Below are 16792 nucleotides of genomic sequence, written 5' to 3'. Positions count from 1 at the left end.
ATGTAGGTGAAATTTACTTGGAAAAATGTGTTAAGTACGAAGAAGCTGGAGAAAGCTTTTGTCGAGCAGGATGCTATAAGCGTGCTGCTTCAGCATATGCAAAAGGAAACTTGTTCGATTACTGTTTGGAAGCATGCACTCAAGGAAAGATACTTGAGACTGGATTAAGTTACATCATATCTTGGAAACAGGATGCAACTATAAATAATAATATGAAAAGATACTATGATGCAATAAAATCAACTTCTCAGAAGTTTTTGGAGCATGCTGCACGATCTTACATCAAACTCAAAGACCACACTTCGATGATGCAATTTGTCAATGCTTTTCATTCTAAGGATTTGATCCGCTATTTCTTAAGGAATGAGCATTTCCTTGAAGAGCTTTTACAATTAGAGATTGACTGGGGTTGCTCTCTGAATGCTGCAAATATAGCCCAACAGTTAGGAAGGACACTATTGGGGGCTGAACAATTAGAAAAGGCTAAACATTTTGAAGAAGCATCATCACTTCTTCTGTTCCATGTACTTGCACACTCTCTCTGGGGTCTTAAGAGTTCTGGCTGGCCCTTGAAGCATTTTCGTGAAAAGGAAAAGCTTCTAGCTAAAGCTAAAATATTGGCTAAGAAAGTTTCAGTCAACTTCTTTGAGTTGGTCTGCACAGAGGAGAAAATTCTTTCAGATAAAGAAGTGTCATTGTCTATGCTGAAGAAATTGTTTAAAGACTCCCAGAAACTTTCTAGCATTAGAGGTCAAATATTGTGTGCTCGAAAGATTCTCGATGTTCATTTTACATCTGATTGTTTGACAAATATATGGCAAGAAAATTATGTTATATTTCCAACAGAAAATGCAGAGAAAATTTTGTCACCAAACCAAGTTTCTGCTGGATCTTTGTTTTACTTTTGGAATGTGTGGAAGCAGAAGATTGAGGAAATATTGGAGTATGTGGTATATTAGTTCCTATAAGTCTCTTTCTGCTTTAACAGTTAAGTTAGTTAATTATTAACTAACTTAACGGTATATCTTTTCCTCTATTATTACCATGTATATATAAAGGGTCCTAATGTCTCATTTCACAACATCGAGAAAAACAGAACAAGTTGAAAAGCTTCCAGAGTTAGACAGAGAGAGAGTTGTTCGAAAAGAGAAGAGAGCTAAGGAAAGAGTAGGCTTAGAGGGGTTTTGGGCTGATGTAAGAGGCTGCATATGTAGATGAATATGCAGACCTGGTTTGAGTGATTAGAAGAGAGATTTCTTCTTTGTTGTTACCTAAAGCTACTCGACTGTGTTGGCCTCTCATATTCATTCGATCAATAAAGGATTGCAAGAGTGTTTCCAAGACTGGATTAGAGTCAATAAATCATCTTGATTTATTGGCTTGAACCAGTATAACTATCTGTGTTCATTTGTTGTTCTTGTTTTATTATTTCTTTAATTTCTGGTTTACTTGTTTCGGATTTGTTGTTCAGTTTGAAATCAGTAGCTACTTGTTGTTTCAAGTTTATTAAGTGCAGGTACTGGATCAAAGCTTTGAGGTGTGCAAAATACAACAATTGGTACCAGAGCCAGGTTCCATAATTCAAGAATTCTAGCTTCTAGAGCTTCAAGATTCCGCTGCAAGATCTGTCAAGAAGATCTTTAACTCTCTTGAAGAAGTCATGGCAAAATTCGAGCTAGAGAAATTCGATGGAACCGAAGACTTTGCACTGTGGAGAGAAAGCCTCAAAGGGATCTTGGTACATCAGAAAGCTTCCAAAGTTCTGGGAGATGAGAAACTTCTAGCCGAGAAGAAACCAGAGGAAATTGCTGAAATGGAGGAGATGGCATACTATACTATCATCATGCATCTCTCCAACAATGTCAGAAGGAAATTGACTGCTGAAAAGACTGCTAAGGATCTTTGGAAGAAATTGGAAGAGTTGTATATGAAGCCCTCAATATCAAACAAGATCAATCTTCTTGAAAGATTGTATGGATTCAGGATGACACCTTCACTGTCATTAGATGAGAATATCGACAGGTTTAATGAGATCATTGTTGGTCTCTCAAACATAAGTCACAAAGTTGATGCAGAAAGTCAAGCAATCATCCTATTGAGGTCTCTACCGATTGCATACCAAGAAGTTAAAGCTGCCATTAAGTATGGCCGAGATGTAATTACTCTTGAAGATGTTCTTGGAGCTTTAAAGTCTAAAGATTTTGAACTCCAACTTGAAAAAGAGTCAAGAAAAGATGAGGCATATTTGATGGCCAGGGGCAGGTCACCAAGAAGAAATAACTCAAGAAATGATAACTCAAGGAATGCTCATCACCACTATCACACAAGATCAAAATCTCGAGGAAGGGAAACCAGAAAGTGTTACTTCTGTGGTAGACCAGGCCACTTACAAAGATATTGCCATAAGTACAAGGAACAACAAGGCACATTTAAAAACCAAAATGAGAACAAGGCAGATAGCAAAAGTCACTACAACAGCAAGAAAAAGGAAACAGTAGCAGTAGCTGAGGATCAAGACAATTACTCCACTGATGGAGAATTGTTTTCAATATCTGAAATTGAATCCAGTAGAGAATGGATTCTTGACTCGGGCTGCACATATCATATGTGTCCCAGCCGAGAGTCATTTTTTGAATATAAGCCTATTGATGGTGGCAAGGTTCTAATGGGTAACAATTTTTCTTGCAGGGTTGTCGGCATTGGAAGGGTGGCAATAAAGAACTTTGATGGTGAAATCATGATCCTTAACAATGTTCGACACATACCAGACTTGAGGAGGAATTTAGTTTCCTTAGGTGCACTTGAAGATGAAGGATATGGATACAAATCCATAAGGGGAAATCTCAGAGTTACTAAAGGTTCATTGGTAGTAATGAAAGGAGACAAAACTAATGGTCTTTATATTTTGCAGGGAGAAACTGTTCTAGCTGCTGAAACCAGCTTTGTCAAAGACCAAGAACAAGATATGAGTTTGTGGCATCAAAGGCTTGGACACATTAGTGAGCAAGGACTAAAAGAGTTGCATAAACAAGGTATAATCGAAGATCTAAAAGCCTGTACTTTACCATTTTGTGAAGCTTGTGTCTTAGGTAAACAACATAAGATTAAATTCTCTGTAGCTAAGCATACCACTAAAAGAATATTAGAGTATGTGCATGCTGATTTGTGGGGGCCTTACAAAGTGCCAACACACTCGGGCAAACACTATTTTTTGTCTATTATTGATGACTTCAGTAGGTGTGTATGGACATATCTTTTAGCTACTAAAGATGAGTGTTTAAAAATGTTTAAAGAATGGAAAACACAGGTTGAGAATCAAACTGATTTGAAAATCAAAACTCTAAGGACTGACAATGGCTTAGAGTTCATTAATACAGAATTTGATGATTTATGCAAACTAAATGGAATCACTAGACATAGAACAGTAGTGAGAACTCCTGAGCAAAATGGGATAGCTGAAAGGATGAATAGAACTCTTTTGAATAAAGTTAGATGCATGTTATTTAGCTCGGGTTTAAGCAAATCTTTTTGGGGGGAAGCTCTTGCTACAGCAACTTACTTAGTGAATAGAAGTCCAAATAGGTCAATAAATCTCAAAACACCATATGAGATGTGGTATGGCAGACCACCAAATCTTAGTCATTTGAGGATATTTGGGTGTAGTGCATATGTGCATCAATCCATGGATAAACTAGAACCTAGATCTATAAGAGGTACATTTCTTGGTTACCCGATTGGAACTAAAGGATACAGAATTTGCATCTCTAGTCATAATAAACCGAAAATAGTAATTGCTAGAAATGTAATTTTCAATGAAAAAGAAATGTCTAAACTAACAGCCGAGAAAGGTAGTGTTTCATGTGATAATGCAGGGAAAACAGGTAATAAAAGTGTGACTGAAGTTGAGCCTGAACAAGTTGATCAAGTCACCAATACCAACAGTGATGTGGTTCATGAAGTTCAGGAGGAACCCGATACTCAAAATGACCAAGGAGATTTATCAACATACCAGTTAGCAAGAGATAGAGTAAGGAGAGAAATTCACCCTCCAACCAGATTTGCAGAAGCTGATATTATAGCTTATGCACTGGCAGCTGTACAGCCTTTTGACATATCCGAGCCTAACTCCTATGAAGAAGCAGTTTCAAGTCCCTACAAGGAACAATGGAAACAAGCTATGAAGGAAGAGATAGACTCCTTGATGAAAAATAACACTTGGGAGCTAGTTGATAAACCTGCCAGCAAGAAGATAACTAAGTGCAGATGGATTTTTAAGATTAAAGAAGGCCTGAATGAGGATGATCCAGTGAGATTTAAGGCAAGAGTGGTGGCAAAAGGGTTCACTCAAGTGGAAGGGGTTGACTACACAGAGATATTTTCCCCAGTTGTCAAATACAAAACCATTCGTTTGATGTTGTCTCTTGCTGCACAACTAGACCTTGAAATAGAGCAACTAGATGTGAAGACAGCATTTCTAAATGGATTTCTGGATGAAGAAATCTACATGAGTCAGCCACCAGGATTCGAAATTGATCATGGGGACAAGGAACTGGTTTGCAAGCTTAAGAGATCACTGTATGGACTCAAACAGTCCCCAAGGCAATGGAACAAGAGGTTTGACACTTTCATGCACAGAATAGGCTTTCATAGATCATTATTTGATCATTGCCTATATTACAAGAATCTGGAATTGTCCACAGTAGCTTTCTTGTTGCTATATGTGGACGATATGTTGATTATGGGGAAAGACAATGCAGTAATTAGTGGTATAAAAGACAAACTGAAACAAGAGTTTGAAATGAAGGAGCTTGGACCAGTTCAAAAGATTTTAGGTATTGAAATTTGGAGAAACAAGGCAGAAGGAAAAATGAGTCTGAAACAATCAAGTTACATCAAAAAGGTTGTTCATAAATTCAATATGGATGATGCCAAGACCACCTCCATCCCGTTAGGAGGACAGTTCTCACTCACCAAAGAACAGTGTCCAAGCTCTACAGAATTGATGGAAGAAATGAAGACAGTACCATATGCTATGGCTCTCGGGTGCTTGATGTATATCATGGTTAGTACTAGACCAGATTTGGCTCACTCTCTTAGTATATTGAGCAGGTTCATGGCGAATCTGGGCATGGAACATTGGAAGGCCCTTAAGTGGTTGCTGAGATATTTAAAAGGAACCTGGAACTATGGATTAGTCTATGAGAAGACAAGGCAAGAAGTGCATCTAACAGGATTTGTTGATGCAGATTATGCCTCAAATAAAGACAATAGAAGATCCACTACAGCTTATATGTTCATGTTAAACAATAGCTGTATATGTTGGAAAGCTCAGTTACAATCTGTAGTGGCACTGTCCACAACAGAAGCAGAGTTTATAGCCACTACAGAAGCTTTCAAAGAAGCAGTTTGGCTGCAAGGAATTTTACAAGAACTCAAGCAGGTCAAAGATAAGACAACTATATATTCAGATAGTCAATCCTCTATTCACCTATGCAAGAATCCGGTGTATCATGAAAAGAGCAAGCATATTGACATCAGGTTATACTGGATCCGAGAAAAAATCGAAGAAGGTACCATTAAATTAGAGAAGATCAGTACAGAGGACAATCTAGCAGATATGGGTACTAAAGTGTTATCAGTAAGCAAGTTTAGGCACTGCCTTAACTTGCTCAATCTGATATCTTGACCTGTCAATGTGAACTTTGGAAACATTCATGCCTACCATGATCGACTTAAAGGAACTAGGAGGAATTTGTGGTATATTAGTTCCTATAAGTCTCTTTCTGCTTTAACAGTTAAGTTAGTTAATTATTAACTAACTTAACGGTATATCTTTTCCTCTATTATTACCATGTATATATAAAGGGTCCTAATGTCTCATTTCACAACATCGAGAAAAACAGAACAAGTTGAAAAGCTTCCAGAGTTAGACAGAGAGAGAGTTGTTCGAAAAGAGAAGAGAGCTAAGGAAAGAGTAGGCTTAGAGGGGTTTTGGGCTGATGTAAGAGGCTGCATATGTAGATGAATATGCAGACCTGGTTTGAGTGATTAGAAGAGAGATTTCTTCTTTGTTGTTACCTAAAGCTACTCGACTGTGTTGGCCTCTCATATTCATTCGATCAATAAAGGATTGCAAGAGTGTTTCCAAGACTGGATTAGAGTCAATAAATCATCTTGATTTATTGGCTTGAACCAGTATAACTATCTGTGTTCATTTGTTGTTCTTGTTTTATTATTTCTTTAATTTCTGGTTTACTTGTTTCGGATTTGTTGTTCAGTTTGAAATCAGTAGCTACTTGTTGTTTCAAGTTTATTAAGTGCAGGTACTGGATCAAAGCTTTGAGGTGTGCAAAATACAACAGAGTATCTTGAGAATGGATGGGAAAACCACAACACGTATGGGAAGTTCTGCTTGGATTACTTAGGTGTGGCTATAAGTGAGAAAACCGTTTTCCATTTGGTTATTCCTGATGCCTATGCCTATTTGGCGAAACAAAATTTTGTCAAGTAATTAAATCAAAGTGAAAAGATTGCGAGCTTAAATGCTGACCAATTTGCTCATGCTGCTCAATGTTATTGGAGCTCAGAAATGGTTGATGTTGGAAATAAGGTATTACAAACTCTCAAACTTGGTTTTTGGAACTTGGAACGGAAATCCTTCGACCCCCTTTGCCAGATGATGCCACTTTTTTATATGTTTAAAGTGGCAAAGTTTCTGTTGAAGTATCAATATAACATGTTCCGGGGCCACCTTGATTTCTCCAGGAAAAATATTACTTGGGCTATTTGTTCGATGGACTGGAAAAGGCTCTCCACATTGAATATGATTCAACTGAGGGAGACAGAAGATGTCAAGAGTTTGCTTGAAGATGTAATTTTTCGAAGTGTTAGCAGGAATAGTGAGCTGACATTTAAACAAATTGGAAATGTGGTTATGATGGTTACTGGTTACTTTGGGAAACTTCGTATTGATACATACAGGCAGATCTCTCGTAGCTCTGTTAAATATCCATTCTGGAAATCATGGATTGAAAGTTTTGAGAACATAGGATCTGAATTCTCACAAGAGTCTTCATCTTTAGTTTCCTTTGATCCTCCTACGCATCACCAAGTCTCTTTGGTTCAAAAGTTCCATAAAGCCTTAGAACAAACTTACTATGCTGACTCTTTTGGTAAAAGTCACTATGTATCACCAAGTTGCTTCATGTACATTGTCGAGCGCCTTCTGATTATGATATTCCACTTCAAAGGGTGCTTTCTCTCAATCAAATCTTCTGTAGTTGAATGGCTCATAAGCCAGGAATGGAATATGAATGCCTTACACAACTTCAAAGATGATTGGCAACAAAAATTTGGCGGTACTCTCGATATTGTGGCAGCCATTGTTTCTGAACTTCTCTATAACAAAGACGATGTAATGGCATGGATTGAAGGTTCTAATCTCAGCTTGGCACGTCATAAAGAGCTAGTGTTGAGATTGTTTGTTGCTCTATGCTTGCTCTGTGTGAACTGTGGAAAGTACTACGAGTTACTCTTTGACTTGCTTGGCATGAGTGACATTACTTCTCTACTACCACAACAGTTCTATTGTGTTATTCGAAATCTGAAACCAGGAGAGTTTGATGAGAATGTTCGTGTTCTTGCACAAGCTTTCCAAAGAATTGGGAACCCTTTAGTGGTAGTGAGCTCAGGAGATCAACATTTCATTGAGTTTAAAATCCCTTCAGGCACCATCTTTGTAGACATGGAAGTTCACAAAGGAAGAGAGGAGTTGATTAGCATAATGTTTAAATGATGATTCTATGGTATATGTGTTTGAACTCAATCATTGCCTTTAAATGCTCGCTGTTAAGGGATGTTCTCATCAATTGAAAAATCGTAACGTTATTGTATTTTGCTCTCTCTCTCTCTCTCTCTCTCTTTTTATTAAAAAAAAGAAAAAAAGAATCATTACCTCCGAAGACCGGAGATTTTTTTTTTTTTGAAATGGTAAGAGGCGAAAATAGAATGGGAAATATAAAATAACTATTTGCGTAAAATCTTAGAGGGAGTTTGAAAATTTAATCTTTTATTTTCAACTTATTTGTGTCTATACTAATATTAATTGACATATTTTTATACAAATAGATTGTGTATCAACTAAGCAATTAATATTCTTTTTCTGCATTCATGAGCTTATGCACATAGAAAACTGTCAATGGAAGAGTTAACCAGCTTACACATGTTCAAAACGAAAGAAATTATGAGAACCACATATGGGGTACTGGTGAACCTAGACGCAACTATGGACTACAGATAAGATTTTAGAAGATGGGCAAAAGTTGAGTAATAATAATCGATTTCGAGTGGCCACATGCAAATCTGCACTAGCTTGTCAGATTTTTGTCATGATAAGGTAACCAAAGTACTGTCATATCATACAACTTTAGATTTTGTAGTATATATCACTCATCACTTTTTTTTTAGGTTTATTAAACACATTTCGAGTTTCTGCTAAGCAGTATTAACAATTATTAGGGGCATTAATGTATATAAATATATGTATTTCAATAATGGTTGTTTAATTGTTATCGAATATTGTTAAATAACTGATAGTATGAGACATTTTTACAGTGGGTGTACTAGAAAAAACTTTACTATATGTATAAATTGAGAGCTGCCTCTTCATGTGATAATATGCCAAAACTGAAAAGGTGCTCACAAGTTGAGAACAGAAGGAAAAAGTGATGAGAGAATAATTAATATTCTAGTGGCACAGAATCAAGTCGGTGTGATAGATGTTTGGGTTGGGTGGATGAAGAGAGAAAGAATGAGAGGATTAAAAGGATATACAGTACAAATTCATTGTTTACCAAGAAATTAAGATAGAGAAAATGAAATGATATGGAAGATATTTCCTTTTAATCTCACAAAATTCAATCCCTTTAAAATGATGAAAATGAATTAAATGTTTTAAGGGTCTTATTTTTATTTTAAAGAAAATATGATATTTTTAAAATGAATAGTATTGTTATATGTATTATAAATAAAGTCACCATATGATGCAATATAGTGTCAAATTTGGTATAAATGTTATATTTGACACAATATTTGTGATTATGCTCTAATACACATATAGATCTAATACACATATAGATGTAAATTAACAAACAAAAAAATGCAATTATAATGAATGTTCATTGAATATTTAACAAAAATATATAATTTTAATTTAAAAATAAATAAGAAAAGGATTAAAAAGTCTCTAATTAATGTCAATTAATAAATGAGATATTAAAAATAATAATAAATGACAATTAATTCATTTATTAATGTAATAGTTTGTGCTGAATATAGCACAATTTTTAGCATTTGTCAAATTTGATATAAAATTTTGCACACTATTAATTTTTTTTAAAATACTAATATTATATAGCAAAATATCACCAATTTAACACCCTATTAAAAGATGCTCTTATCTAAATAAGGATTACTCCACTTATGACCACCAGTTTGTTTTAAATTGTAATTACCCAATCTTACTTTAAATTGGCTATCTCTCTTAATTTGTAATAACCAAAAATACAACATAACACATATTACATCGAATTATAGCTTAAACTAAAGAGGAAACCCTAGTTAATTAAAAATTAGCCTAGTGATACTATTTATTTCCTAGTCTCAATTTGGAATAAAAAGAAAAGGTTAAATCAACATCAAATAATAATGGTCAATTAGTAATAATATATAGTATCGTTCCTCTCTCTCTCTCCTCACTTGAACATTAGTATTTATTCGTGGACTGCCCTTCATCTGACCCATATCCCGACCAGGTTCACATCTTCCACTTGAAACCATATGTTTTTTTTGCTCACTTATATATTTTTTTATAAGTATAAAAGGACGAGTTGTAATATGGATGAGATACGCGAAGATGGAGGAATAATAGGGAGAAGTGTCTCCTGGAGCTCCTCTGAAGACTTCAGTTGAGGCTCTTTAGTAAATTGCCTTATTGAAGTGTTTGGGGGAGCTCCCGGTGCCACCTATCCAGCTGAAATAATTACTCTTATTATTATGAGGTAATTAACTTATTAATTTATATATAGTTTCATTATTTGAATTCCCAACAAACTTTCAATATTTCATAATATAAGTTTTTGTGCACTTGTTTGAACACTAAAAAATATATTTGTTACTTAACCATCTATATTTTACTTGCACTTATTCTTTCAAGTTATACATTAGATATGAGATTTATTTATTTATTTTTTTTAAAAAATTGTAAATAAAAACTTATAATAACATTTTTTTTTGCTTATACGTACACTTCGCATACATAGTATATATATTTTTTCTGTGGTTTATTTTTATTAATAATATATTTTTTTCATATCATTATTGAATGACAAAATTATTTGTAGGCTTTTGGCATTGTTATATATATGTGGAATTTACATAGTATATTTCTAAAAATCTCTCTTGTTTTAATTTGTGCACCTAAGTTTGTGATGATAGATTATATACTTTCTGATAATTTCACTTTGATTTTGTATTACAAATGCAACATTAATTTACATATATACAGTTTTATATTTTTGATTTGTAAATGATAATTAAATTAAAGATAAATTATGTTCAAATTTATTCATAAGAATAATCTCCTTAAACTGAATTAATGTAATTAATTCAATATATATACATTACGCCAATAATAAAATTGTACTTTCTTTGTGTTAATTAATTAGTTTGCAATACTGTCACACTAATTAGTCCAATATATTTATGACATAATATTATCATATATATGATTATATTAAAATTTGGTTAACAACTGTAATTACTCTATACAAAATGTTGTAGAGTGCAATTATTTCTAAAGTAAGTGTAATCGAAGCATGCTAATAACTATCTTATTTTAACATATGTGCCTTCAGTATTACAATATAAGTGGTACGTGTTGCATCAATTTGTTTATACATTATATATATGAAAACATGTAGTTGATTAAATTTGTTATTTAATTAATTGATATCACTCCAAAAAGCGTCGACAAAAGTGAGAGATTTCACTTTTGGCGGTCTGTTTAATTCGGTGACAAAGTCACGACGGGAAAAATAAGCTTTGTTGGCATTTTTTTATGTAAAGCGCCAAAGTCATTTTTTTTGTAATGCATAAATGCAAAACTTTCAAGATGGTAAAAATGCGGGAACATCTTGAGCACACAAAAAATTGTCAATGCAAAATTATCTTGCAAATAGAAAGACATAAGTGCAATTTTTTATTTTTTATTTTAAAAATAATGTTAGGGAATAGAGGTCTAAACCACATCACAAAGCAATACTCAACACACATTATTGTTGGTTTGGATCATGAAAAATCCTACATCCAAAGTAGGGTGTAAATCCTTTTTTTTTTTTTAAAGTAGGGACGACGTAAACTCTAGTTAAAACTCCTAATATTATTTTAGAGATTACAACCTTGGTGTTAGGGCTTGGGTTTTTAGTTTACTGCTTGTGTAAAAGTACTTTTTTTTTTTTTTGTAAAAGTTGGTTCTATTAACTTCTATAAATGGGCTTATAACAGTAAAAAACACTTTGGATAATTCAATCCAAACTATCAGAAAATACTCATATAACTAAATAACCAAAAAAAAAGAGCCTTGGGAAGCTGCGCCTACCAGAGTCTGCATCATCTTCGTTATCTAATTCACTCAAAAACCCTCTTGTATAAGAGCACTCTCAAATCAATAAATAAATTTCGCACAGAAAAAAAATTCTAAACCAATTCTCTCGAGCAAATACAATTAAGTGTAAAAAGAACTTTCCAAATCTCTTACAATGTTTTCTAAATTGTAAAATGTGTCATGTTCATCTAAAATACATATATATAGATAGAAGTCTCTTTAGTCTATATGAATGTAAAAATAACTATAGTTGAATTGTACAACAATGGTCGACCATATTATATGTGGCAAATCAATCAATGGCTTTATCAATAGATGAACCTAGATGTGGTCAGTTGATTGTTGCTCACAAAATCGGCCGACCGTTGTCTAACAGACATGGACTTGAGACATCTTCACAAATCTCCACCTTGGCTCAAGTTCACTTTGTGGATTCAACTGGTACCGAATGCAAAAAGGTTACATCTTCCTTATTTTCTACAACTCCAAGGCTTGCTTAGACTTGCTTTTGAGTGTTTTCAAATTCCTCTTCAAATCTGAAATGTACCTTACATCACTAATAATTTTGACAAAATTATCCCACATCTTGATCTCAACCAATCCAATTTCTTTTATATCCACTACAAAAAAAGGGCAACTTTGACACCTTGATCTTGGCATGCCCATGCCCAACCGTTGAGATAGGAGCCCTACCTTGGCGGGCTACTAAGGCCCGTCGAGATAGGTGGCAAAAAATAAGAAAAAAAAATATGCCCTATTTTGGTAGGCTACATTAGGGTTGTTCAAATCTTTTTGCAAACCACAAAAAAAAAAAAAAAACTAACAAAAACGTAACCCTAATAACCCAACGAAAATTTAAATCACCCAATATAATAATTGGGCAATATTTCTACATGTCTAATGTAACCTGAATAATACAAATAAACTGAATAAGAGCTAATGTATATTATATATAATATTACATAAATTATGTGTTTTAAAAAATAAAAAGAATGAAATCCTATATTTTTAACAATGAATTTAGAATAATATTTTTAAGCTTGAAAGATATATACTATACTTTTGGTTTATTGAATTTGATTATTTAGAAAAAATATTGAAGATCGGTTTGGGCATGTTAACCAGACTAAACTGCCAAAATCGTTGGATGAGTTAAACTTTTCTTCTTCTTATTTGGGCGAGTTACAATTGGATGTTTGCAACCTAATATTTACATTTGATTAATTAAAATATGTTATAACCCGATCAAGCCAACCAATGTACAATCCTAGACCATTGGATTGTCGAGATAGGGTACTCAATCTCAGCAGGCCTGGGTGGCCTGCCAACATAGGGTCTTTTAAGACACCCTTCACCCAAACAAAACCTAGCTCACCCATAAATGTCCCAACTTGCCCTTTCTCTTCTTTTTTCTTGGTCCTTCGGCCTCCTTTCTTCTCCATGGGTAGCACCCACCATTTCCACCATTTTTGCAGCCAAAACATTTTTTTTTTGTCTATTTCATCATCATTACCATTAAAATAGGTATACAAGCTTGGTTTTTCCTAATGGTAAGTATATTTGAAGTTTTGTGCCCTAATTTTTAAGTTTTTTACTTTGGAAAAAATTTAGTATAATTTGATAATATATGTTTATATATGTTTTAAGTTTAAAATGTTGTAGGTAATCTTCAACAAACCAAGAAGAACTTGGAAGATTTATTTGGAGCTTTTTTTTTTTTTAGGTAAATCAGATCCGTGTATTGCCCAACAATCAAACAAATTACAACCTATATAGCACCAAAAATTAGGCCTGAAGAGTTCTATTACAAGTTTTCAAACCATTCTCTATCTATCAAATTTACTTTCTTTGGCATTACACCTTGTATTCTATTTTTCACATCACTTTGAATTCTTTTTGTGAGAACCAACACCGTACATACCCTTTGATTCCAAATTGCAACATTCCGGCAATGCCAGATCTGGTATACTGGAGCTGTAAGAGCCGCTGCCAGAACCTATTTCCTAAAAGGAGAGAATTTTGCCCTAGCAATCCATCTTAACAATTTTGGAATTGTTGTTGTAGACACCTTCCAGTCTAGCCATTCTTTTATGCTAAGAAAATTGAGATTACTTAAATGACAATCAAAGAATAAATGATCTCTAGTTTCCTTACTCATTCCACACAATACACATTGGTCATCGTGGGTTATCTTGAACCTGTGAAGCCTCTCTTTCGCCTGTAATCGATAATGGACCGAAAGCCATAGAATAAATCTATGCTTCGGAATGGCAAGTCTATTCCACACCTCCATTCTCCAATGGACTTTCGAATGAGATGAGCTAAGGAGAGTGTACCCTTCTTTAATTTTGTAATTACCCGAAGAGATCAATTGGAGCAAGTTGAGTTGCTTGTATGCTTCTTTTACCCGAACAATCTGACGCTAGTACCAACTACTGGTACTTGGGGCTGTATAGGCCCACCAATCCCCATCACTTAAGTAGACCGCATGTACCCATTGTACCCATAGTGTATCTTGTTTCGAAGCCACTGCCCAAACGTACTTGCCAATAGCTGCCTCATTCCACTTGGTAATCCGCCTGAATCCCAAGCCCCCTTCACTCTTAGGACGACACATATTGTCCCAAGCTACCTGACCCGAACTAGTTGAGTCAACCATAACTTTCCATAAGTAGTTCCTACATATTATATTAACTCTATGTAAGATCTTCTTAGGAATGATCATGATTTGCGCCCAATATGAATGGATAGCCATAAGAACCGAGTTCACCAAAGTAGCCCTTCCAGCATAAGAAAGGTTCCTTGAACTCCAAACTCGAATTCGTTGTACCATCCTATCAAGAATCACCTCACATTCCGCAGCTGGAATTTTCTTTGCACAGACAGGAATACCCAAGTAAGTAAATGGAAGTGAACTTCTCTGAAATCCTGATACTTGAATTACTCGCTGTACTTCGTATTCATTCATATTAGCACAATCGATTGAGGTTTTTTCCACACTGGGCTGCAAGCCTGAAGATTGAGAAAAGAGCTTCAAACCTTGTAGCAGGCGGTAAATGAATTTGAAATCACCATGACAAAAAAGTAGAACGTCATCTGCAAAGCATAAGTGATTTAGCTGGAGTTTCTCACATCTGTCATGGAACTTAAAATCCTCCTTCTTGCCGATTTTCATTAGAATTCGGGATAAATATTCCATTCCAAGCACAAATGTTTCTAATGTTTTGTGCGAAAATGGCTAATTTAGAATTTTTTTTTTAAATTGACCAAAAATTAGCATTATAAAATAGATAAATGTTCATAAGTGTTGTTATAGTATATTAATTTATTTAAACCTTGTTGTTCCAATTTTTTTAATGGTTATTTTGCCCTAATTTTCTTCTAAAAAGTTTGTATATTATTATTTAGTTTTTGTAACGCCCTGGTTACCCTAGAACAGTTACGGTGAACCAGAAATTTGACTCGCTACCCGAGTCCTTTGGTTAAAAACATGCTCTAAGTGTAATTAACAGGTTAAGGTAGAAAACTAATAAGGAGGAATGGACATCTTTCATACAAACTGCTCTGCAGAGCTAATTAAAACATTTACAAGTTGTTCTTAGTACAAAGTAGTCATTACTGTCTCAAATTTACAACCCCGCCGACCTAAGCGGCAAAAATAGGGTAAACCCCCTAGTTCTTCTGAGAACACCTTGGCCGTGGTGGTCAAGTGGCCGAATATGTACACATCACCACCTAAGCTCTCCACTCAAGGCTAGGTGAGCTTTTCTTTCCCTTTACCTGCACCACATAGCACCCATGAGCCAAGGCCCAGCAAGAAAAACACAATAAAGCATGATATAATATCAGCAATGATCATAATAATCATTCAGGACCATCAGTCCAAACAAATAGGTGACAGTCACAAAAATCACAAAAGTGGGTACAGCCCCCTATAGCCATGTGACGATAGGGTCACTCGGGCTTAACTGATAAGATAACCTTTCATAATTTTAAACTGGATAGGTGTATGGTGAATAGTCACCAACATAACCTTCCTCATGACTTACAGTCATAACCCTGGAATAGCATTCCCTAGCCATATGACAAACAGTCACCGGGGCCATATGCCCTGGCTCTGAATAACTGGTCTTAGACCAGACAAGCGCTTATAAGTTCATCGACCTTAGGGTCGGTCCAGCGGTAATACCCCATATGAGTCATTCAACGCTGATATCGATTAGATGTAATCTTCATTTGGCCCTGCGTTCAAGACGCTCATGCCGTTTCTGACTCTTAGGTCAGTGTCCCTGACTAGTCAGTACATATACAAATAATCAACATTCACTAGCATTTAATATGAAATCCATGTCCACATTTATCAATCAACATGCTTCACTAGCCAACACGCATGTCATATATACACAGGGTACAGTTTTCTTACCTCCTGTTCGAGCGAGAATTAACAATAAGAACGACCGTTGAGAACGATCAACCTTTTGGTCCTTTAGCGGTTACCTGGTCATAACCAATTATGAGATTCCATCAATAAAATGAATAATAAAGGGTTCCCAAACCAAAACCTAGCCTCCGAGACATCAAACACTACTAAACCAGGTAGTAGGATCGACCCCGAGGCCTAAGGCTAGCATTCCCGAGCCAAAAAGCCATTTCTGGCCAAAAAGCCACTAAGGGCCGCGACCCTCCTTGGCCATGCCGCGGCCCGCCCCTCAAACAGAGGTGGCCAACTTCAGCACTCTTCAAGGGCCGCGGCCCTCCCTGGGCATGCCGCGGCCTAACCTCCAATTCAGCCAAAATTCCTGTTTTTCTTCCCTTGCGATTTCTCTTGGAACCAACCTTTCAAACCAAGCTTAAACACCACTCAAACCTCCAATACAACCCCTAAACTTAATCTATAACACTCCCTCATCAAAACCCAAGTGAAATCCCAACCAAAATTTCCATAAATTCCAACTATCCACAACAAAATCACAAGCTGAAAACTAACACCAAAACAGAGTATACTAGAAAACTAATGGCTGGAAACTTACCTCAAACTCAGGTTGTGATGCTCTCCAATGGTGGAACACTCTCCCAAACTCCCAAAGTCTATTCCCAAGCTTGAATCCTCAACAAGATCACCAAAAATCA

At 35.3% G+C, this 16792-nt stretch overlaps 2 protein-coding genes across 2 annotated transcripts; one reads left to right on the top strand and one right to left on the bottom strand.

Moving 5' to 3' along the window:
* The first annotated feature begins 5914 nt into the window (after positions 1–5914).
* LOC133821653 (uncharacterized) lies at positions 5915–8100 on the top strand. Its single transcript, XM_062253817.1, has 2 exons — positions 5915–6610; positions 6766–8100. Exons 1-2 carry the CDS (start codon positions 6543–6545, stop codon positions 7793–7795), a joined length of 1098 nt encoding a protein of 365 aa, XP_062109801.1. The 5' UTR covers positions 5915–6542; the 3' UTR covers positions 7796–8100.
* Positions 8101–13542: 5442 nt separating this feature from the next.
* Positions 13543–14837, bottom strand: LOC133825700 (uncharacterized). The gene is made up of 2 exons (XM_062258609.1): positions 14166–14837; positions 13543–13665 (listed from the first exon to the last, which is right to left on the bottom strand). The coding sequence occupies exons 1-2, from the start codon at positions 14835–14837 to the stop codon at positions 13543–13545; spliced, it is 795 nt and encodes a 264-aa protein (XP_062114593.1).
* Between the last annotated feature and the right edge of the window lie 1955 nt (positions 14838–16792).

Source organism: Humulus lupulus, chromosome 3 (assembly GCF_963169125.1).
Source record: "Humulus lupulus chromosome 3, drHumLupu1.1, whole genome shotgun sequence".
Lineage (NCBI taxonomy): Eukaryota > Viridiplantae > Streptophyta > Magnoliopsida > Rosales > Cannabaceae > Humulus > Humulus lupulus.
This window is presented reverse-complemented; position numbering and strand designations above follow the sequence as displayed.